The following is a 19,484-nucleotide window of genomic DNA, read 5'->3' as shown; positions in this document are numbered from 1 at the left end:
GATCGTGTCAATATGCTGGCCGTTGTTATTGACCTCTGCAAACACAGGAAGCACAAAGTTTAGGGAAGAACACAATATACCAATCTTTCAAACCCATCACTGTGTTTGGTTTGGTTTGGTTTGGTTTGGTTTGATTTGCTCACTCGTATCGAATGGATATCGAACGTTCAATACCCTTATATTAGAACAAGAACGAATATGACTATGATCGATGATCTAAACTAGTTCATTTACCGTTAGCCATTGAGCCTCAAGAGAAGGGTTTGGCTCCTTTGATCTTTGGAGAGAGTTTCAAGAAAGGGTTTTTTGTTCTTTGTGGTGGACTATAGGCTGTCATTCCCTCCCTTTTATAAGGTTTCAGCTCAGAATGTATTAACTTCAAGCCATTTTTTATTTATTTGATTTGTTTGTTTTCTTTTTTTTCTAATGTTTTATATATATTTTATTTGGTTAGGACATGTGAACTCATTTATATCGTAGGTATCATTTCATGTTCACACGATCCAACTTACTTTAAGTTATCTCAATTATATTGATTTCATACGAATTCAAATAATCTAGAGAATGTTTATTGCTAGAGAGTAATTGGCGACTCTCTAACTATTCTCTTATAGCATACTAATCGAGATAGTTTACTAATAAAGTTTAACTAACCATAAAGTGAGTGATCTTATTCCTCACCCATAATCATAAAGGGAGTGTAGTAGCCTAAGTCTACTTCTATTAGATATTGTCTGCTTTAGCTCATTACATATCGTCGTCGTCAGCCCAAGTCTACTGCACTTCATGATTTCTAAAATACGTCTGCTCTTACACGCTTATAAGAGATGCTTCGTTCCCCTCTCCAACCGATGTGGGATCTCACAATCTACCCCCTTGAGGCCCAACATCCACGCTGGCACACTACATAGTGACTAACCCTGATACCACTGTAACAACCTAAGCCCTTAGAAGATATTGTCCACTTTACCTATTATTTATCGCTATCAGCCTCATGGTTTTTAAAACGCGTTTACTAGGGAGAGGTTTCCACGCACTTATAATATATGTTTCGTTCCCCTCTCCAACCGACGTAGAATCTCACAATAATAGCATCAAGAAAAAAACCTAACCTTACTCAAATAATTGAACCAAATTAACAGCACTACTTGATAACTTATGAAGTAAGACCTCAAAATAATTGAACCAAATTTCCTCCAACTTTTTACGAGTCGAAGACCCAAAATTTTGGACGATTGCATTTAGACTCGAAATTTTTTAATACATCAAAATCTCATTATTAGGTAAATCTCTACCTAAACGACTGTAAAATATATGTTTTTCCATCCTTTTCCTACCTAAACGTTATAGTTCAACAAAAAAAAAAAAAAAAAAAAAAAAAAAAAAAAAAAAAAAAAAAAAAAAAATTGCCACCAAAATTCTTTTTCTAATTTTATTTTGAAAAAAATCAGATATTACATCACCATAGTTTAAACTAAAATATTATATTATTATTATTTGAGTAACTTTACTATAATTCACCTGTATTCTTTTTAAATTCAAATTCTTATGCTTCATTCAAAAAAAATTTATAACAAATTTATTTATTTCATGATTTCCATGTTTTTATATCTCTCAATGTTTCTCGATAAAATATTCTTATGTAAACTTAAATGTTCACGTTCTAAGATAATAATAATATTTATTTCTCATTTGGATCGTGTTCAAACTTCAATAATAATCTTTATTTCTCACTTGGATTGTGTTCATACTTCAATCAAAATGGATAAATATCATAGGATACCTGATTTCCATCCCATTATTTTAGTCAACCATGTGGTATTATTGTCATTCATGATCAAGAGGAAAAAAAACTGACCAACACGAACAACTCGACCAAGTGAACTAACCATGTGCAACCACCACCAAGTTAAAATATATTTTTCCCACCTCATTTGTAATAGCCAAAAAAAAAAAAAATAAAAATAAATAAACAAATAAAAATAATTATAAAAAATAAAATAAAATTTACCCACCTCTCTCCACTAACCTCTCATCGGAACCCATCCTCTTTCCTCAACGGGACAGTATCACAGCTCATCCAAAAATAAAAATAAAAATATCAGATTTGAGAAAAAGTAAAATGGCTTATGAACTGGAGGAGATATGATGTAAAATGGCTTATGAACAGGAGGAGATATGATGCAGATTTACTTGGAGAGATTTTGATCTTTCACGCTAAAATCGTATCTCAGACTTCCTTTTTCCCTTATAGTTATGGTTATAAGAAATTAATTTAGAATCAAATCTTCTTTCGTTTTTTTACCAGATCTTGTAATAATCAGACCCCATATCCAATTAATTAGATTTTTGTTAGCTTATAGGAAATAAGGTTAGAATCAATAAAATTTTAGTTGGGAGATCTATACATCTGTAAGATAGTAGCCAAACAATCTATTAAAATTGGCCAGTAATATCTGTTTACAGAATTGAAAAATGTTTACATAATTTAAAATCTATTTACAAAATAAAAATAATTACCGAGGAGGAAAGATTGAGGAAAAATTTGTTGAACATAATTTAAAATTTTTGTCTAGTTGAAAATATCATTATGTATATAAATAACACTTCAGACTTTAACAATGACCAATGTAAATGAGAGAAATAATTTATAAAGTTCAAACTTGCAACTGATGTCATGGGCTCACATAGGTTGACTCAGATTTCAAAGGACGGAATCAAACTTTCATTAAAGATATATTTGTGACAACGACTTAAGCTAGCCAGGTAAGTGGTCTTACTATCGGCATGGTTATAATTGATGTTGACACGTGCCTGTGGTTCTGCACGTGTCATATATACTGATATGTGTGAATTATCCATGAATCGGTATGCTTATATTATGTATATGTTATGTTATAATATGTGAATTGTATGATAATAATTATGGTACGATGTGTTCAAGGATATGTTTGAGATGAGATATGAGAAGGATGCAAAAAATGAAATGTAACGATAGGAGTAAGATACGTTCATGAAACGTTAAAGTTAGGTTACATACCGGAGTGCTATGGATAGGAGAGATTAATGAAAGAATATGGATGGGTAGAAAGGGATAGGTTTGTGATAGATTGACAAAACGATAGCGTTAGGATACGTTCCTGTGATGATATGATTAAGGTACGTTGACATAACGATATGATTGTGATAGGTATAAGAACGTTAAGGCTATGATAAGTTAGGGAACGATATGACCACGAAGTGTTTACGATATGACATGTTTATGATATGATATATTGTGATGTGATATGTTATTTTTAGATTGTTTTGTGTGATCATTGAGGTAATTGTTGTATGAATTGCACGTTATGAAATGACATGTTAAAAGCATGGAGCGTTATGTTATGTTTTCTAAATTGTATGTATACAACATGTTATGAATGACATGATATCACAATAAATGAAATGAAATGTAACCCCGTTAAGATTATGTATGATACGTAGACTGAAATATGAGAAATGACATGTTAAGCATGAAAGATGATAGCGGGGTTATATTCATTAATGATAAAAGTAGAAATGTTGGAGACCTCATGCATTATGTGTGCTCATGCATTTGGGGGATTCCCTTATTCCATCACGAGGGTACGGACGCGTACATCCAATGGCAGGACAACGATCGTTATGTTTTGCATAACGCTGCCATGACGGTTACTAATTCTAACGGGTGTCCGGCCTGGGGAGCATCCCAGTGTATGCTCGCCCAACAAGTAAGGTGGCCCAGCGGTGTGCGAACTGACTGGTGAGCCCATACCCGCACGTATGAGTTGTGTGTAGAGTATATGGTACACGTCCAAATTACCCGTTAGGACAGTATCGTAGAAAAATAGATTGAAAGGATAGGTCCCGTCGTTGCATTCGCATGTTCTTGCATTTAACCCCAATAGTGGGTCACTCACCAAGTATTTCTTTAAACACTCAAGTCATGTGCTACTACATTTTTCAGGTTCAGGCAAGACATTCCTGTATGGCTGACGACGACATCGCAACTCGAGACCATGGTACATGCATAGAATAGTGATATTTATTTTCTTAGACTAAGGCTAGAATAGGATGCTTTTAAAAAAGCTTATTTATTTTATTTAGTCTTTTGTTGTGTCGTTTTAAAGATGTTTTTGAAACAGGTAAGTCCATGGCTGTGTTTTGAGATAAAAGTTATGTTTTATGGAATTTAAATGAAGTCTTCCGCCTTCAATGTTTATGATACGTATACAGTAGCGACTTTAAACTAAGTAGAAAATTTTGGTTCGTTACATCATTTGCCAAAATTTTAAATTACTAGGAATGGTATGTAATGATCCATTTTTTTAAGAATTAAAAGCCACCGATCTAGAATTAAATCGAGTCTTCAATTTTGAATTATTTAAGAGCATACATGTGTTTCAATACATTTCAATAGATTTTCAGTTACTGAATAGCAATTTCTCGACTCCTCCTGTAGTCGTTTTTAGCTAAAAAAAAAATAGTATAAATGAGTATAAAAATCTTACTAGTGGGCTTGGCTATGACCTTATTATTATCTAAAAAAAATATTAATACTCAGTAAGGCACTGTAACGACCTGCTTCTTGAGAGACTCGGGCCACAGACCTGCTTTTCAATAAAATTATTTCGTTAAATATGACGTTAAAATTGATAACGTGCTTTTTCTTTTCTTTTTGAGCCGAAAAAGTATTCTTCAATGATAATATGAAAAAAAATGTTGTGCAAGTTGGCAGGCTTCAAATTAGAAACTTGCAATTAATCATCATTCTTTAAGGAAAATTGACCTCGGTTCTTTGTATATATCGGTTTTATGATCCTAACCTTCCCATTTTCAAGTATTATACATATTTTCTTTTCGGTCATAAATTGTTTCCCTTTCTAGTTTAAACCAATAAACTATTCCTCAATAATGAAATGGTTCTTGAGAAATGTGATATCCAAAATAAAAGAGAGTATAGATGATTAAAAAATACTTAAAAAGAATGGTAAGTTACCACTTATATGAACCAGAAGCACCTTCCTTTTTCAAGGCTCGATCATAGGAACTCTGAGATTAAGTGTGCTTTGCTTGAAGTAATTTTATGTTGACCTTTTGAGAATTTTTGTTGCAAACATGTGAGTGAGGACAAAACATGTTGAAAGGACTCATGTTGGTTTGTGTGGATAGTTTTCATTCTTAGAAACGAGGAGTAAGTAACGTGACCATGTTATCAAAGGGAATGCTAGGGTTATTCAGTGTCATTCAGATTTCAAATCTTGGGTATGAGTTGTTACAAGTAGAAACTCGAAATCCAACCAAATTATAACATCAAAAGAACTCTAAAATCCCAAAAGATTCCTCCCACTTTTATTGAATACAAATTACAACATATTAGGTCTATAAGAAACTCAACAACTCTATGTTGAATTATTACATAGGTAAGCCATCAAACATATAAGAAAAAAAAAAGTTTTGTGGGAGCAACATGAGTGATAGAGATTTTATTTCATTTTTTCCAAGGGTGTATCAATTCAAACTTATTCGAAGGAATATTTTTTAAATAAAATCCATCATCAAAAGCTGCCCAAATACAGTTTTTAAAGTCACATCGTTCAGAAAGCCAATTTGAATTTTCTGGCCAAAAAACCTCAAATGAAGCATACCCATTCAAACTATTAAAGTTGCACCAAAACAAAGTCGTACGCCAAAAGTTCATTTTGAAGCTCCAGTTGAATTGGGCTTGCTTCTCCAAAATGCGTTTGCTCAAATCGTCGTCATTTGATTTGCAATGAGCATTTAAAACTGAGTTTGTTTGATAATTGTAAATAGTCACTTGCCATTTGCTCCCTGGTACTTGCCCATGGCTCCCTATAGCTTGTTTGTTGGATCCTGCAAAACATGTGTTAATAACCATGCTCGATTCCAAAGCAAACAATAAGATAAACCACAAGCTGGTTAGAGGTTTCATCTTTCTTTAGATACTCGAGGCTCTTTTATTAATGCTCAGCCATTCAGATTTTGGTTCATTATATATCCATGAAACTTGTGTGTATCCGCTCTTAATAATGTTTGGGAGGGTGATTTAAGTTTAATATGGAGGCAACACATTAATTGCTATTAATGTTTTGAGGTTGGATATCCATACTTGTTGCATAGTTATAAATATCAATTTTTTTTATTTGCTATTTTTTTTTTAATGGTGATCGAAAAACAAAGCTGTATTATTTTTAATTAAACAATAAAGGAAAACACAAAATAGATATATCTTTGCTATTTTTTTTAATGGAGATTGAAAAACAAAGCTGTATTATTTTTAATTAAACAATAAAAGAAAACACAAAATAGACGGTTGCATTTTCTATATTTTCTCCTTAATTAACATCAATTATCTCAAACATGAGAGTTATAAATTTTTCTTTTAATGTTATTTATCCATTGTTTAAACGGGAAGAAAAATAAATATGATTAACAAGATTTAAAAAATATTTGTTAGATTTAAACTCGAAAATATAACAAATTCTAACGTTTTTGTGTTTTATATTATAATCTAATTTGAGTTTGATTTGAGTTCATATAGTTTTTGGGCAAAATTTCTAACTTTTTCTAGGTTCAAAGTACCATTACTTTTGGGTTTTAATTTGGTTTTGGTGTATTTCCTATTTTACTTTATTTTTTTCTTTTGGTGATATTTTTCTATAAAATCAAGAATTTTGATATTTTGAATTTTTTTCTTTAAGAAAATTTGTAGATCTGAACGAACTCGTTATAAATCGAGAAATGATGATTTGGACGAGTACGTTGCAGATTGGAAAGGCCAATTCAACTGGGGTTCAAAGTGAACTTTGGGCAAACAATGTTGTATTAGTGTAACTTCATAGTTTGAACGGACATGTTTTATATGAATCTTTTTTTTTTCTTTTGTCAGATAAAAGAAGATTTGTTCTCTACACGATTGTACCTACGACAGTTACATTTGGACGGCTTTTAATGATGGGTTTTTATAATAAAATGAGATTTGCTCTCTAATGATTGTACCTACGATAAAAGGGTTTTCATAATAAAATATTTTAAATAATTTTTTCCGTGTATTATAGATATGATATGTTATGCATGTAGTGACGACCTTGATTTCAATAAAAAGATTTGGAGTCGCTACATTTGTGCTTAACTCAACTAGCTAAGATGAGATATACATCAATCAAGAATTTAAAGGTTCGAACTTTCCACTTCAAAATTAAATTAACTCGAGACTAGGAACATGCAATATACATTAAAGAATTCTTGACTAACAACTAAAAGTGTTCGAACTTCTAATTAAAACATTCAAACGATAATTTTTCTACCATCAAACTTAAACCCTTCACATAATTTTTTTTTTTTTTTTTTCAAAAATTGAGATAGAATTTGAACATGATCTAGATTTTTTTTAAAAAAAACTTCAATTACAATATTTTTCGATTTTCTTACCTCCTAAATTTACTTCACAAGTTAGATTTTTTAAAAAGTAAATCAAGTACAAGTCAAGCTTATTGACTTGCAATCAAGAAATCATACTAACTCTAGTGCCCTATAATTAACTTGGTTCATTTGTGCATTCTCATAGAGGGATATAAATCCTTTCACCTGAATCATGTTATTAAACTCATATCCGAGCTCTTGGCGTAGTGTAATTCTTCTGTAGAGTGAAAGTTCTAAGTTTTCTTTTGAGGAACATTTTAGTCATTCGCACATAACACATATATTATACTCATGAATCAGTTCATTTAAATGTTCTAATCATGCATTCTCTAGCTATATAATGCAATTCATGCTTGCATGCTAGCATAGTCTAGCGATCTCTACAAGTCTTATTCGAAATAAATTCATGTGGTTATTTACTTGTTCGTATGTGCCTAAGCTGATCCATTCCTACTCATTCGTTGCCCCGAGTTTCTTGAATTTCCTCAAATTGGGGCTAATTGAAGTCATATTATGGTTAATATCAAAATCGGATAAAATCGAATTGAATAGGAGCAAAAGAAGATTAAAAAAGGAACCAAAGTGAGGGAGCAAGAAATGAGACGAGAAAATTATTTTATTTCATACCATCAATAGAAAACATAAAGTTAAATAAATGCATTTGTTATTACAATTTATTTTGCTCTAGAAGGGTGCAATAACAAAATACAAAATGATAATAGTGCATACAATATAGTATGGAAGGTTAGTATATCATTTAAAAGACGTTAGAAAGTTGTGGAACCATCTTGCCGAGTCTTTTGGCATTCTCATCAAATTGTGCTTGAAATCAATATAGGTGATACCAAAGCGTATAGTGTATCCACTTGCCCATTCAAAGTTGTCCAATAATGACCATGCAAAGTAGCCACGTACCCTTACACCATCTCTACAACATTTTCCAAAATGATAAATAAGCTAAAAAAGTGATTTATTAGTAGTTTAATTTTTGACTTAGTACTTACTTCATTGCTTCGTTAAGATAATAGAGATGGTCATTAAAATATTTGATTCTACCCTTGTCTCGTATTAAATCATGAGCACGGTGGGTATCAAAGTCGAGATATCCTGCAATTGTAAAATTTAATTAATCAAATCACTATATTCATCTTCATATCTTCATATGATTAAATTATAAAGTTGTTTTCCTACCATTTTCTGTGATGTAAATAATTGGATTCTTATAATTATTCTTTACATATGTCAGCACTCCTTTCAATCCTTTTGGATAAACAGCTAGCCAAGATGATGGGTCTACCTACACCATTATTAACACAAAAGTATTAGATTAATTTTAGACTTGAAAGAGCACATCCAAAGAATAATTTGCACACTATTATTGTTATAGTTCATCATTGAAGGAAGTTTGAACACAAATTACCTTTGGACCAATTGGAACTCCATCACGATCAGCTATCATACAAAGATATTATACAAAAGTCAAGTTATAGAATAGAAATGCCATATGAGAAAGAAACGCTAATTAAGTATTAGATGAACTTAAAAGTATATTTGGGATACTTTTGAAAATTGTATTCTTAGATAAACACTTTTATTATATTATAGATTAGGGTAAATATCAATTTAATTATTGAAGACTATCACTAAAGTAGAAATCTATTAGAATATTAGACGAGAATTCAGACTTAAAACAACATGTGGATGATGAGAAATAGAAATTGAGACTCAAAAATTGCCGCACCATTGCACGTCACCTACATACTCCTTAAAGTTCATCCTAAATTCCAAAAAAAAAATTACTCTAGAGATAGTTTTAAAATATATGAAAGATTAAGAGTAATACTGTAACTTGATTATTTTATAAACAAATCACGAAGTTATAAGTTTTCTTTGTAGCTAAATTTAAAAAATGTAAGGTTTTGGTTTGAGTACATACTTGAAAGAGTTGCATGAATATCATTCAAGTAGCTTTGGCCTGGATGAACGTTGTTGGGATTGTCCTTTGCATAATTGGCTGTGTAATAGTTTATGCCAAGAAAATCAAAGGAGTTTATGATGGACATGCTTGCTTCCTTTGGGAATATGGGCAACCTCCTCCCCACCAAAGTTCTCATGCTCTGTGGATAATCGCCATAAACGAGTGGATGCAAGAACCTAAATCATTGAATTTGTTCATAAGGATTGAATAGAAAGAGTTATGATCTTAGTAATGGATTCCTAAAGGTATTAGTGTACTCACCAACCAAGTGAAAAATCAAAAGCCCGATCTCTAGCTCTTCTATCCGCCTCAGAATCTGAATATGGCACATACCATGTTGATTCCAATGTGATGCCAATCAAACCCTTTTGGTCTGCCTAAGAGTACCATTTAATTTGAGAAGGGGTTCAAAGAGATATAAACATTACCTCCAAACTTAAACTTTATTGACCAACAAAAGAATAGAGCAAAGAGAACCTGATATTTGGTCTTGTAAACATTGACAGCCGCAGCGTGTGCAAGAATTAGGTTGTGACCAACAATGTATGGCTCGGTGCCGGAATTACCAGCAAGATAGCGACATGGATCCCATTCTGCGCCTCTACCGGGTGCGTATTCTGCCATTACATAACTTTTGAAGGTGAAGATGTACTGTTCATTCAAGGTTATCCAATGCTTCACTTTTCCACCAAACAATTTGAAACAAAGATCAGCGAAGTCCCGAAAATGATCTCTGCAAATAATTTCCTTAGGGTAAATTTATAGTGCACTTAGACAAAAATGTTGGCCACATTCTTACCATTTTAAAATCAACTTTTAAAATTTTGTTTTTGTAACGGTCCAAGCTCACCACGGGAAGATATTATCCTTTTCGGAATTCCCCTCATATATTGTCTTTTTCAGACTTTCCCTCAAAGTTTTTAAAACGCGTATGCTAGATAGAGGTTTCGTATTGTTCTCCTCCCCAACCGATGTGGGATCTCACAATTCACCCCTTTCGAACTGATATGGTGTCTCACACCTTTCAGGGGCCTAGGGTCCTCACTGAGACTCGTTCGTTTCTTCAATTGATATGGGACCCCCCAATCTACCCCTTCGGGGCCCAGTATTCTTTCTGGCACACTGCCTCGTGTCCATCCCCTCTTCAGACCTCAACCTCCTCCATGGTCACTCCGCCTCGTGTCCACTCCCTTTCGGGGCTCAGCTTCTTCGCTGGCACACTGCCTTGTGTCCACCCCCCTCCCCTCGAGGCTCAACCTCCTCGTCCGGTGTATGGCTCTAATACCATTTGTAACCCTCCAAGTCCACCGCTAACAGATATCGTGCTCTTCGGGTTTTCTCTTTCGGGCTTCCCTTCAAAAATTTTAAAACGTATCGGAGAGATTTTCACACTCTCATAAATAATGTTTCGTTCTGGTTCCAAATCGATGTGAAATCACACAGTTATGGTCGAAAATTTTATTATTATTTTAGAAAAATAACCCTTTTTCAAATTCACTCATCAAAATTCTTTAACCTTTATATTTTATATGATAATCTCATAAAAATTTACTTACACAATTTGACGATCCAAGAAGCCACCATACTCGGTTTCTAAAGCTTGAGGAACATCCCAATGAAAAAGTGTGACATAAGGTTGGATGCCTACAAATCGAAATTATATGACCCATTTTGAGATTAATAAAACTTGCTTATAATAATCATTGAGATTAAATAAATAATAGAAGAAGAACCCACCATATTTAAGCATTTCATCGATGAGATTATGGTAGTACTGTATTCCATCTTTGTTCATAACCCCACTAATCTTTCCCGCTGAGAAGAAGATTAATGTTTATAAAGTTAAGCTTCCAAAATGTATATTAAAGTAGAGTTTTGAGATTGGGTTTGTTCATCTTTTAATTCCTTACTCGGCAAAATTCTGGACCAAGAGATCGACAATCTATGAACATCAAAACCTATACTCCTCATGAGGGCAACGTCTTCCTGCATTGTCAACAATTATTAGCTAATTATACCTAATATATTTGCATAACAATCAGTTTATAGCATTAGTCTTGATGGCCAATTAGTAAAGTAAAGTGCTTTTAAAAGAAGCTATGTGTAACTACCTCAACTCGACCGCTATCAAATATTATCCACTTTTGCCCGTTACGTATCGTCGTCTGCTTCACGGTTTTAAAACTCGTCTACTAAGGAGAGGTTCTCACACCCTTATGAGGAATGTTTTGTTACTCTCCAACTGATGTGAGATCTCGCAATCCACCCCCTTGGGGCTAGTGTCCTCACTAGCACTCCACCCACTGTCTAGCTCTGATACCATTTGTAACTGATCAAGTCCACCGTTAGCAGATATTATCCACTTTGACCCGTTACGTATTTCCGTCAGCTTCACGATTCTAAAACGCGTCTACTAGGGAGAAGTTTCCACACCTTTATAAGAAATGTTTCGTTCTCCTTTCCAATCGTTGTGGGATCTCACAATCCACTTCATCTTGGAGGCCAACATCCTCACTGACACTCGTTCCTCTCTAGTGGGATCTCACAAAAAGTTACCAAATCGAGTTTAAGATTGGCTTAGTTCCGAGTTGGGATCTATATTTAAGAATCGTTAAACGAGTACCCAGATGAGCTTTTCCAACCCATTCCTATGACACTATTTATTTCTTCCCATTTTACTCACCTTATAGCGATGATACTGATCAACAGTTACATCTCCATTGCTACGATCCGCAATTCTCTCTGAAATCAAACAAATAAACAACGTTGAGAGCCATAATTCAGTGTGCAATTCAAAAAAAAAAAAGCAATTTTGTGAGAGAAAGACCTGGATATTTGTGAGTGTAGGTATCCCATGTACTTGGCCCTTTGCCATACCTAAAGGCAGCACCTTCATACTGAAAAAACCATAACAAATCAATACTCATTCTTTGTTCTTAATTTATTATTATTTGTCTATCCAACTTTTACTCAACCTGGTAAGCTGAAGATGCTGTGCCAAATACGAAGTCTATAGGAAAGTTGCCTCGCCTGATCATGTTGATAGGCTGGATTTGGTTATTGACAACTGCAAACACAAGAAGCACAAAGTTTAGGGAAGAACACAATATAACAATCTTTCAAACCCATCACTGAGTTTGGTTTGGTTTGCTATCGAGACTTTTTGTCACCAATTCACTCGTATCGATATCGAACGTTCAATACCCTTATATTAGAACGTTTTCTTTTGAACTTTGGATGAAAATTGGGATCTAGAACGAATATGACGATGATCTAAATGTTCTAAAAATTTTGAGGTTGGAGGAAGAGAAAGAAATGAAGCAAGTTCATTTACCGTTAGCCATTGAGCCTCAAGAGAAGGGTTTGGAGAGGGTTTCAGATGAAAGGGTTCTTGGTTGCTTGTGGTGGAACTATACCATGCCGTTCCCTCCTTTTTATAAGGTTTCAGGTCAAGAGGTGTATTTAATTCTAGCCATATGTGTTTGTATATGTTTTTTTATTTGTTTTTTTGTTTCTATTTTTTTTTTTTTTTTTTTTTTTTTCTAATACTTTATAGATTCGATTCTTTTGTCTTTTTGTAAACGGGTTTTCTTTTCTTTTAATTTGATTTACTAGCTGATGTAATGTCTTGAGTTTTATGAAAGATTAATTTACATTTTTTTTTTTTCAATTTTAAATTTTGAGCTTTTAATTTTCATTTGATTGGATGTGGTTGTGGTCGATGAGTATTTAGATTCGGCTTCCTCTAGACCTGAGAGTAATCTTGAGAGTTAGAAACTTAAATTTTGATAGTAATCTTCAGAGTTAAAAACTTAAATTTGGATATGTTACCTTAGGTGTGATTCCAACAGATTCCATGAACAAATTTGGCAAGGATTCAATACTCTAGTTTGTGATTGTCCAAAAAAATTATAAGAAAAATACATTTGTAAAGATGGGCAAAAAGCTCAACAACTTTTGGTGAAGGAATCAATTCAATTCGAAATTTGTGCAAGAAAATACCAAAATATAAAGAAAATAGTTTGAATCGAATTTCTTCATTGGAATTTGGGTCTCGCGCAAGTTGAGGCAACCAAAGAGACCCTCATCGCACGACTGGGTGGATAACGTATTTGGAAGCGCTAAGGACACGTGTAAGTAGAGAAGCGCATTTGGCTTCTGGTGTAAGTAAGTTTAAGCCTAGTCTCTAGTGCTATCTTAGCATATAAGGTTCAAGTTCCAATTGGTACTTTGGTGGCTTACAGGTCCACAGAGGAGGTGGTTCACTCCTTTCTTGCGTTACAGGTAGGTCTTCTAGGTGAAAAATTTCTATCTCTAGAGTGAACTACTTTTCTATTCTTAGATTTAGGTAGCCTGCTTTGCATACTCAGTGTGAAACCGGTGTCTTGGGTTGAGGCGCTACCTCGTATAACTCTCTCTAGTGTGGATATTAGGGTGTGTGATAGCTTACTCTTATCATTCATGGAAGGTTCGCGGACAAACCCGACCTACATAACCATAAAGTCACCCAAGGTTGGGGGGATCGACCCCCTTGTGCTTGCCAGCTACTAAGACTACCAACGTAATCCCACGTCCCCTCTTAAGACGTATATGATGTGCAAGATAGTCCAATTAAACTGTCGGTCACACAAATCTAACCAACTTAGACCTGGCTCGACAGTACTAGTACCGAAGTAGAAATGACAGTAGAAGCTCTATTGACATTGTACCAACTATTAACGGCCTAGAGGCTACTTTGTCATTCTTTGATGCCGTGGAGGACTACTAGGTTCTTAGGGACATCTAGGTAATTTAAAACTTGTCTCTTGTTTCCAAGACATTTAAAACCAACTCTTCAAGCTAATCCAATCTCTGGGTGCACACAGGTCTATTTCTCTGATCGCCGCTCACGATCCTAGAGTGTAGTGTCTATTAAAGATGTAATGTCCTAGATCGTCGCTCACGAAATTACCTAGAGCATAGTATGCATATTCTAAAAGGCATCTTGGTCATATTTAGGAGTTGAGAAGGTCCATTGGATTCCTAGGGCGATTACGTGGCTTAACGCGAACTTTTGTCTCTTCGGTACTTCGGTCCAATTCTTTGAGGCTTTCTTAGTCTGAGAGCACTAGGGTCTAGATCTAATTACGGTGCTACAAATAGAGTGATTTACATGTTGACCCAAGTCAGTATGTTTCCAATAGATACTACACCCAAGGATCGTGAGCGGTGATCTGAAGGAAAGACCTATGAGCACCTAGAGAGTGGATTAGCATGAGGAGTTGATTCTAGACGTTTTGAAAACAAGAGACAAGTTTTAAACAGCCTAGATATCCCTAACAAACTAGTAGTCCTCCACGGCATTCAAGAATGACAAAGGTAGCCTCTAGGTCGTTAACAATTGATATAGTGTCAACAGAGCTTCCACTTCCCTTTCTACTCTGGTACAAATATCGTTGAGCCAGGCTTAGGCCGGTTAGGGTTGTGTAACCGACAGTTCAATTAGATTATCCTACACAGTAAATTCGTCCTATGTGGGGACGTGAGATTATGCAGGTAGTCTTAGTAGTTGGTAAGCATAGGGGGGTCGCTCCTCCAACCTTAGCTGACTAGATGGTCATGTGAGTAGGTTAGCACACACCATAATGTCCCAACTAGAGAGAGAATTTTACAAGGTAGTGCCTCAACCTAGGACACCCTTTTCACATTGCTTAGGAAAAGCAAGCTACCTTAAATCTAAGAATAAAAAAGTAGTTCAGCCAGAAGACCTGCGACACATGAAATGGGTGAACCACCTCCTCCATACCAAGAGTGGGTTCGTAAGCAGCTAACGTACAACTCAAAACTTCGAGACATCCCAGATTCTTAGATAGTTGTAGAGACTAGGCTCAAACTTCTCAGAGCTCAAAGTAAAGCTCGTGGATACCTTTAGCATAATGATCTGATGAGATCCTATAAGTAGGTTGTTTTTTATTATTTTTATACTCGCTCCTTTCTCTGTTCTTTTTTTTATCAGGTATTTGCAGGTTGCTGGTTGAGGTGAAGTAGTGTTTGCGAGCTATCGATCACAGAGGGAGTCGTTCCGAAGCATTAGTCCATCCTTTTATTTGTGTTTTTTGTACTTTATTTTGTAATTATCTCCCAAACTCATCTTCCTCCCTTGTAATACATTTGAAGAGCATTATCCTATAACTAAAATTGATTTTGTATTTAATTTTGGTGTTATTGTCTTTATTTCAATTTAAAATTTATCAATTTTCACCTTTTATTTTATTATATTTTTTAATTTAATTTCTTTTCATTTTGTCATTAGGGTCCCAACATGAAATTCGAAATCTTGAAAATCAGGTCAGTCAAATAAGTATATAGTAACAATTCTAGTGTATCTAAGTCTAGAAAAGTAAGATTATTACTCGGGTATCGAATAACTATTTTCCTCTCGACCGTCAAATCCATCACATTCTCTAATCAACATCTTTCACTATCCAATCTCTCTTTCTTCATATACGGACACATTGGAGCATTGGGGAACATTTGTGAATCACCATGGACAAACGCCTGATCCCCCTCATTGATACCCAATACCTCTCCCCTATCTATCTATTTTAATCTTATGGCAACAACCCACACCCTTATTCTCTATCCTTTTGATCAACTTTACTACAAATAAATGTTGAAGATGCAAGCATAGTCTAAATACAACAAAGTTTGAATATATAAATGAAAAATTAACAAAAATACACTCACTATATACTTCGTCACTAAACAATCAAGTCAACGAACGTCACAAATAATTCATTAATGGCAAGTCAAAAGGAACAAAAACATGGATCAACCCTGTCTCAAAATTGAAGCATGAATCAAGCTTTATAGAGCATTCTTTTGAAGGATCTTCACCGTATTTAGAGGATAAGATTGTTGCATATGATCCTCTTTCCTTTTATTATAATCTTTTGCGATTCTTATCTTCAATAATTTCTTTTTTGATTCTTTATGCGTTATCTCCATAAGAAAATTCTGTTCTTTGTTTTCTTATGATAAATAAATCTACATGGTTCCCTAAGAAATAATAAAATAAAACAACCATTTAATAAACCAGCTTAGTAGCAAATCAAAGAATCAAATAATTAATAAGATAAAGCATGAACCAATACTATATGATAAAATTCAGGCATGAATCAAGCTTGATGGTCATATATGTTTCTTTATGGGTTACATATATAAGGGAATTAAATTATTTTTATTTATTTTAATCTTACCATGACGGTGTAAGAGCCCAGACCCACCGCTAGCAGATATTGTCCGCTTTGACCCATTACGTATCACCATCAGCCTAACGATTTTAAAATGCGTCTACTAAAGAGAGGTTTAGGCTCGTGGTTTTAAAACGCGTCTATAGGGAAAGTTTCCACACCCTTATAAAAAATGTTTCATTCCCCCTTTCCAACCGACGTGGGATCTCACAATCCACCCCCTTGGAGGCCCAGCATCCTCGCTGGCACACCGTCCGGTGACTGACTTTGACACCATTTGTAATAGCTCAAGTCCACTGATAGTAGATATTGTCCGCTTTGGCCCGTTACGTCTCACCGTCAATCTCACAGTTTTGTTCCCCTCTTCAACCAATGTGGGATCTCACAATTTGCCCATCTTGGAGGCGCAATATCCTCACTAGCACATCATCCGGTAACCGACTCAAATACCATTTGTAACAGCCCAAACCCACTCTTAAGCAGATATAGTCCGTTTTGGCCCGTTACGTATCGCCGTCAATCTCATGATTTTGAAACGCATACGCTAGAAAGAAGTTTCCACACCCTTTTAAGTAATGTTTCATCCCCTATCATTTATTATTATATTATCAACCTTTCTTGCGCAATTTATTCTCCATGATCTCATCATGTCCAAATAAAATAAATAAAAACAATTCCTTTGAATTGATGGGCTCTCGAGTCGTGTGATCGAGAAGGGCTTGGAGGAGGGTTGCACCTTTTGGTTCTATAGGTTGACATGACGGCGATTCTTAAGGCATTGTCATCTTTTCTTTGAAATGAATATACTCCATCGTTATCGAATCTGATTGTGTGGAGGCAATCCGTTCTTTAAATCGGGAGGATGAGAATTTGACACCGATCAAATTGTTGGCGAAGAAGGTGCTGTGCGTGGTTTTTGCCACATATGTAGGCTGTAAAATTGTGTTGTTGATGGCATTGCAAATATTGCAGTCCTTGAGTCGTCTTCTCAGGTTTGGCGGGCAACTTCATCATAAACTTTGACATGTACTTTCGTGTCAAAAACCTTTAAAAACAATATAAGAAAATGCTAAATAAAAATATAAAACATTCCAAAGTAAAAACATTCTATACTAACCAAAAGTCTATCAAATGAAATATCACTATTTTATGCATGGGCAATGGTCTTTACTTGTGATGTGGTCGTGAGTCTGAGTCTGCATAGTGTCTTGCTTTTACCTAAAATAGCACACAACTGGAGTATTTTAAGAAATATTCAGTAAACACCTCCACTATTCGGTCAGGGAATGCAAACACATGCAACTCATGGTGAGGGACCTATCGTTAAAATCATCGTAGAGGTGGCCTCCATTCCGAACAAAATTGGATGTGTAGTACTTTCCTACACACGACCCACACGTGTGAATGTAAACCCTCAAGCGGTCTGCACCCCCTGGACCCATCGTAGTCGGGCTAGTTGTTCGTAGCCGGACGTCTAGATTTCAGCAAACCCCTGAGTATGATGTAAGGCATGATCATCATTATCATCATCATCATAGTGTACGTGTTCATACTCATCATCATAAATGGGGAAGTAACTCGATGTACATGACACACACTATGCATGATGTCCCTATAATTTTCATCTTTAAATCATTCTTGTGCCACAAACCTATACATCATTCACACATTAGTAACATGCATGCATTAACCTTCGTACATTCATCATCATTAACATTAATTAGGGTTGTGTTTTAGGAAAATCGTCGTCATAATGCATCACATCATTTTAATATGAAATATCATCATATTAAGTCATCTCATCATTATACATCTTACATCATCATGTTATCATGGATCATCATCATCATGCACATCATCACATCATCATATGACATAAAACATAAATGACACGTGCAAGGGCCACTAGAAACGTGTCATCATACATAAGGCAAGTCTTCCAACCACTAAGACCACTTACTTGGCTGGCCTAGGCCGAAGCTACTATGACCCCTTGATACTAGCTTAATGCTGCTCTCTGAAATTTAATTCTACCTCATGAGTTCCACACTTACAAATTAGCATTCTACTCTTGTAATTGACTCACCTAATTTGACATAAAATAATTTAAAATTACTCATAATAATTTAAACTAATTAAACCTAATTTTGTAATTTAAACTAGACTCCAAAAGAATTAAATTACCTAAAAGGTAGTCGTATAACCTTAAATGCTCCCAAAGAGTTGAAACTAGTAGGAAATGGTATGAACGTATCAGACCCAAGTCGGATCAACCAATATGTTGGCCTGGAGCTATCAGAAAATATATTCTCCGACTAGTTTCGAACCGTTCAAGTGGGATGATAAAATGAAGTTGGATCAACCAATATGCTGGCCTGGAGCCATCAGAAAATGTTCTCCGACTAGTTTCGAACGGTTCAAGTGGGATGATAAAATGAAGTAAAGGGCTTCCTAAGTCCAAACTTCTCAAATTACCCAACTTGGGACAATTTTCCTTTCCTCTTTTCTTTTCTCATTTTTGGGTTATTACAATTGTACCCTAATGCCACAACCAAAATGTTAATTGTTGTAGCGGAAGCGAAAGCAAGATCGATCGTATTCACACACCCACAAATATAAATTAAATAAAGAGACACAAAGATTTACGTGGTTCAGAGAGAAGAAATTTTCCTATATCCACGAGTGGAATTGATATGTTCGACGACATGATAATTTTTATGATATGACATATGTGCAACATGAATGATATGTGATATGACTGACATGCAAATGACAAATTGGCATAATGTACAACCCTGATATACTCATAGAAA

At 34.8% G+C, this 19,484-nt stretch overlaps 1 protein-coding gene across 2 annotated transcripts; it reads right to left on the bottom strand.

Moving 5' to 3' along the window:
• Window positions 1–8,059: 8,059 nt before the first annotated feature.
• Window positions 8,060–12,824, bottom strand: LOC111780505 (beta-glucosidase 24). 2 transcript variants are annotated; one of them, XM_023660931.2, is made up of 13 exons: window positions 12,415–12,524; window positions 12,267–12,336; window positions 12,123–12,181; window positions 11,350–11,425; window positions 11,177–11,254; window positions 10,996–11,083; window positions 9,917–10,172; window positions 9,701–9,816; window positions 9,398–9,615; window positions 8,882–8,913; window positions 8,653–8,758; window positions 8,466–8,568; window positions 8,060–8,389 (listed from the first exon to the last, which is right to left on the bottom strand). In XM_023660931.2, the coding sequence occupies exons 1-13, from the start codon at window positions 12,475–12,477 to the stop codon at window positions 8,215–8,217; spliced, it is 1,440 nt and encodes a 479-aa protein (XP_023516699.2). In that variant the 5' UTR covers window positions 12,478–12,524; the 3' UTR covers window positions 8,060–8,214. The 2 variants fall into 2 exon arrangements, with proteins under 2 accessions (XP_023516699.2, XP_086975862.1); XM_087119736.1 differs by lacking the exons at window positions 8,060–8,389; window positions 8,466–8,568; window positions 8,653–8,758; window positions 8,882–8,913 and adding an exon at window positions 12,728–12,824 and having other exon boundaries at window positions 9,322–9,615; window positions 12,415–12,528.
• Window positions 12,825–19,484: the final 6,660 nt, after the last annotated feature.

The sequence above is a fragment of the Cucurbita pepo genome, chromosome 18 (assembly GCF_057944985.1).
Source record: "Cucurbita pepo subsp. pepo isolate OVF chromosome 18, ASM5794498v1, whole genome shotgun sequence".
Lineage (NCBI taxonomy): Eukaryota > Viridiplantae > Streptophyta > Magnoliopsida > Cucurbitales > Cucurbitaceae > Cucurbita > Cucurbita pepo.
The sequence above is the reverse complement of the archived record's forward strand: the minus strand, read 5'-3'. Positions and strand labels throughout refer to the sequence as shown.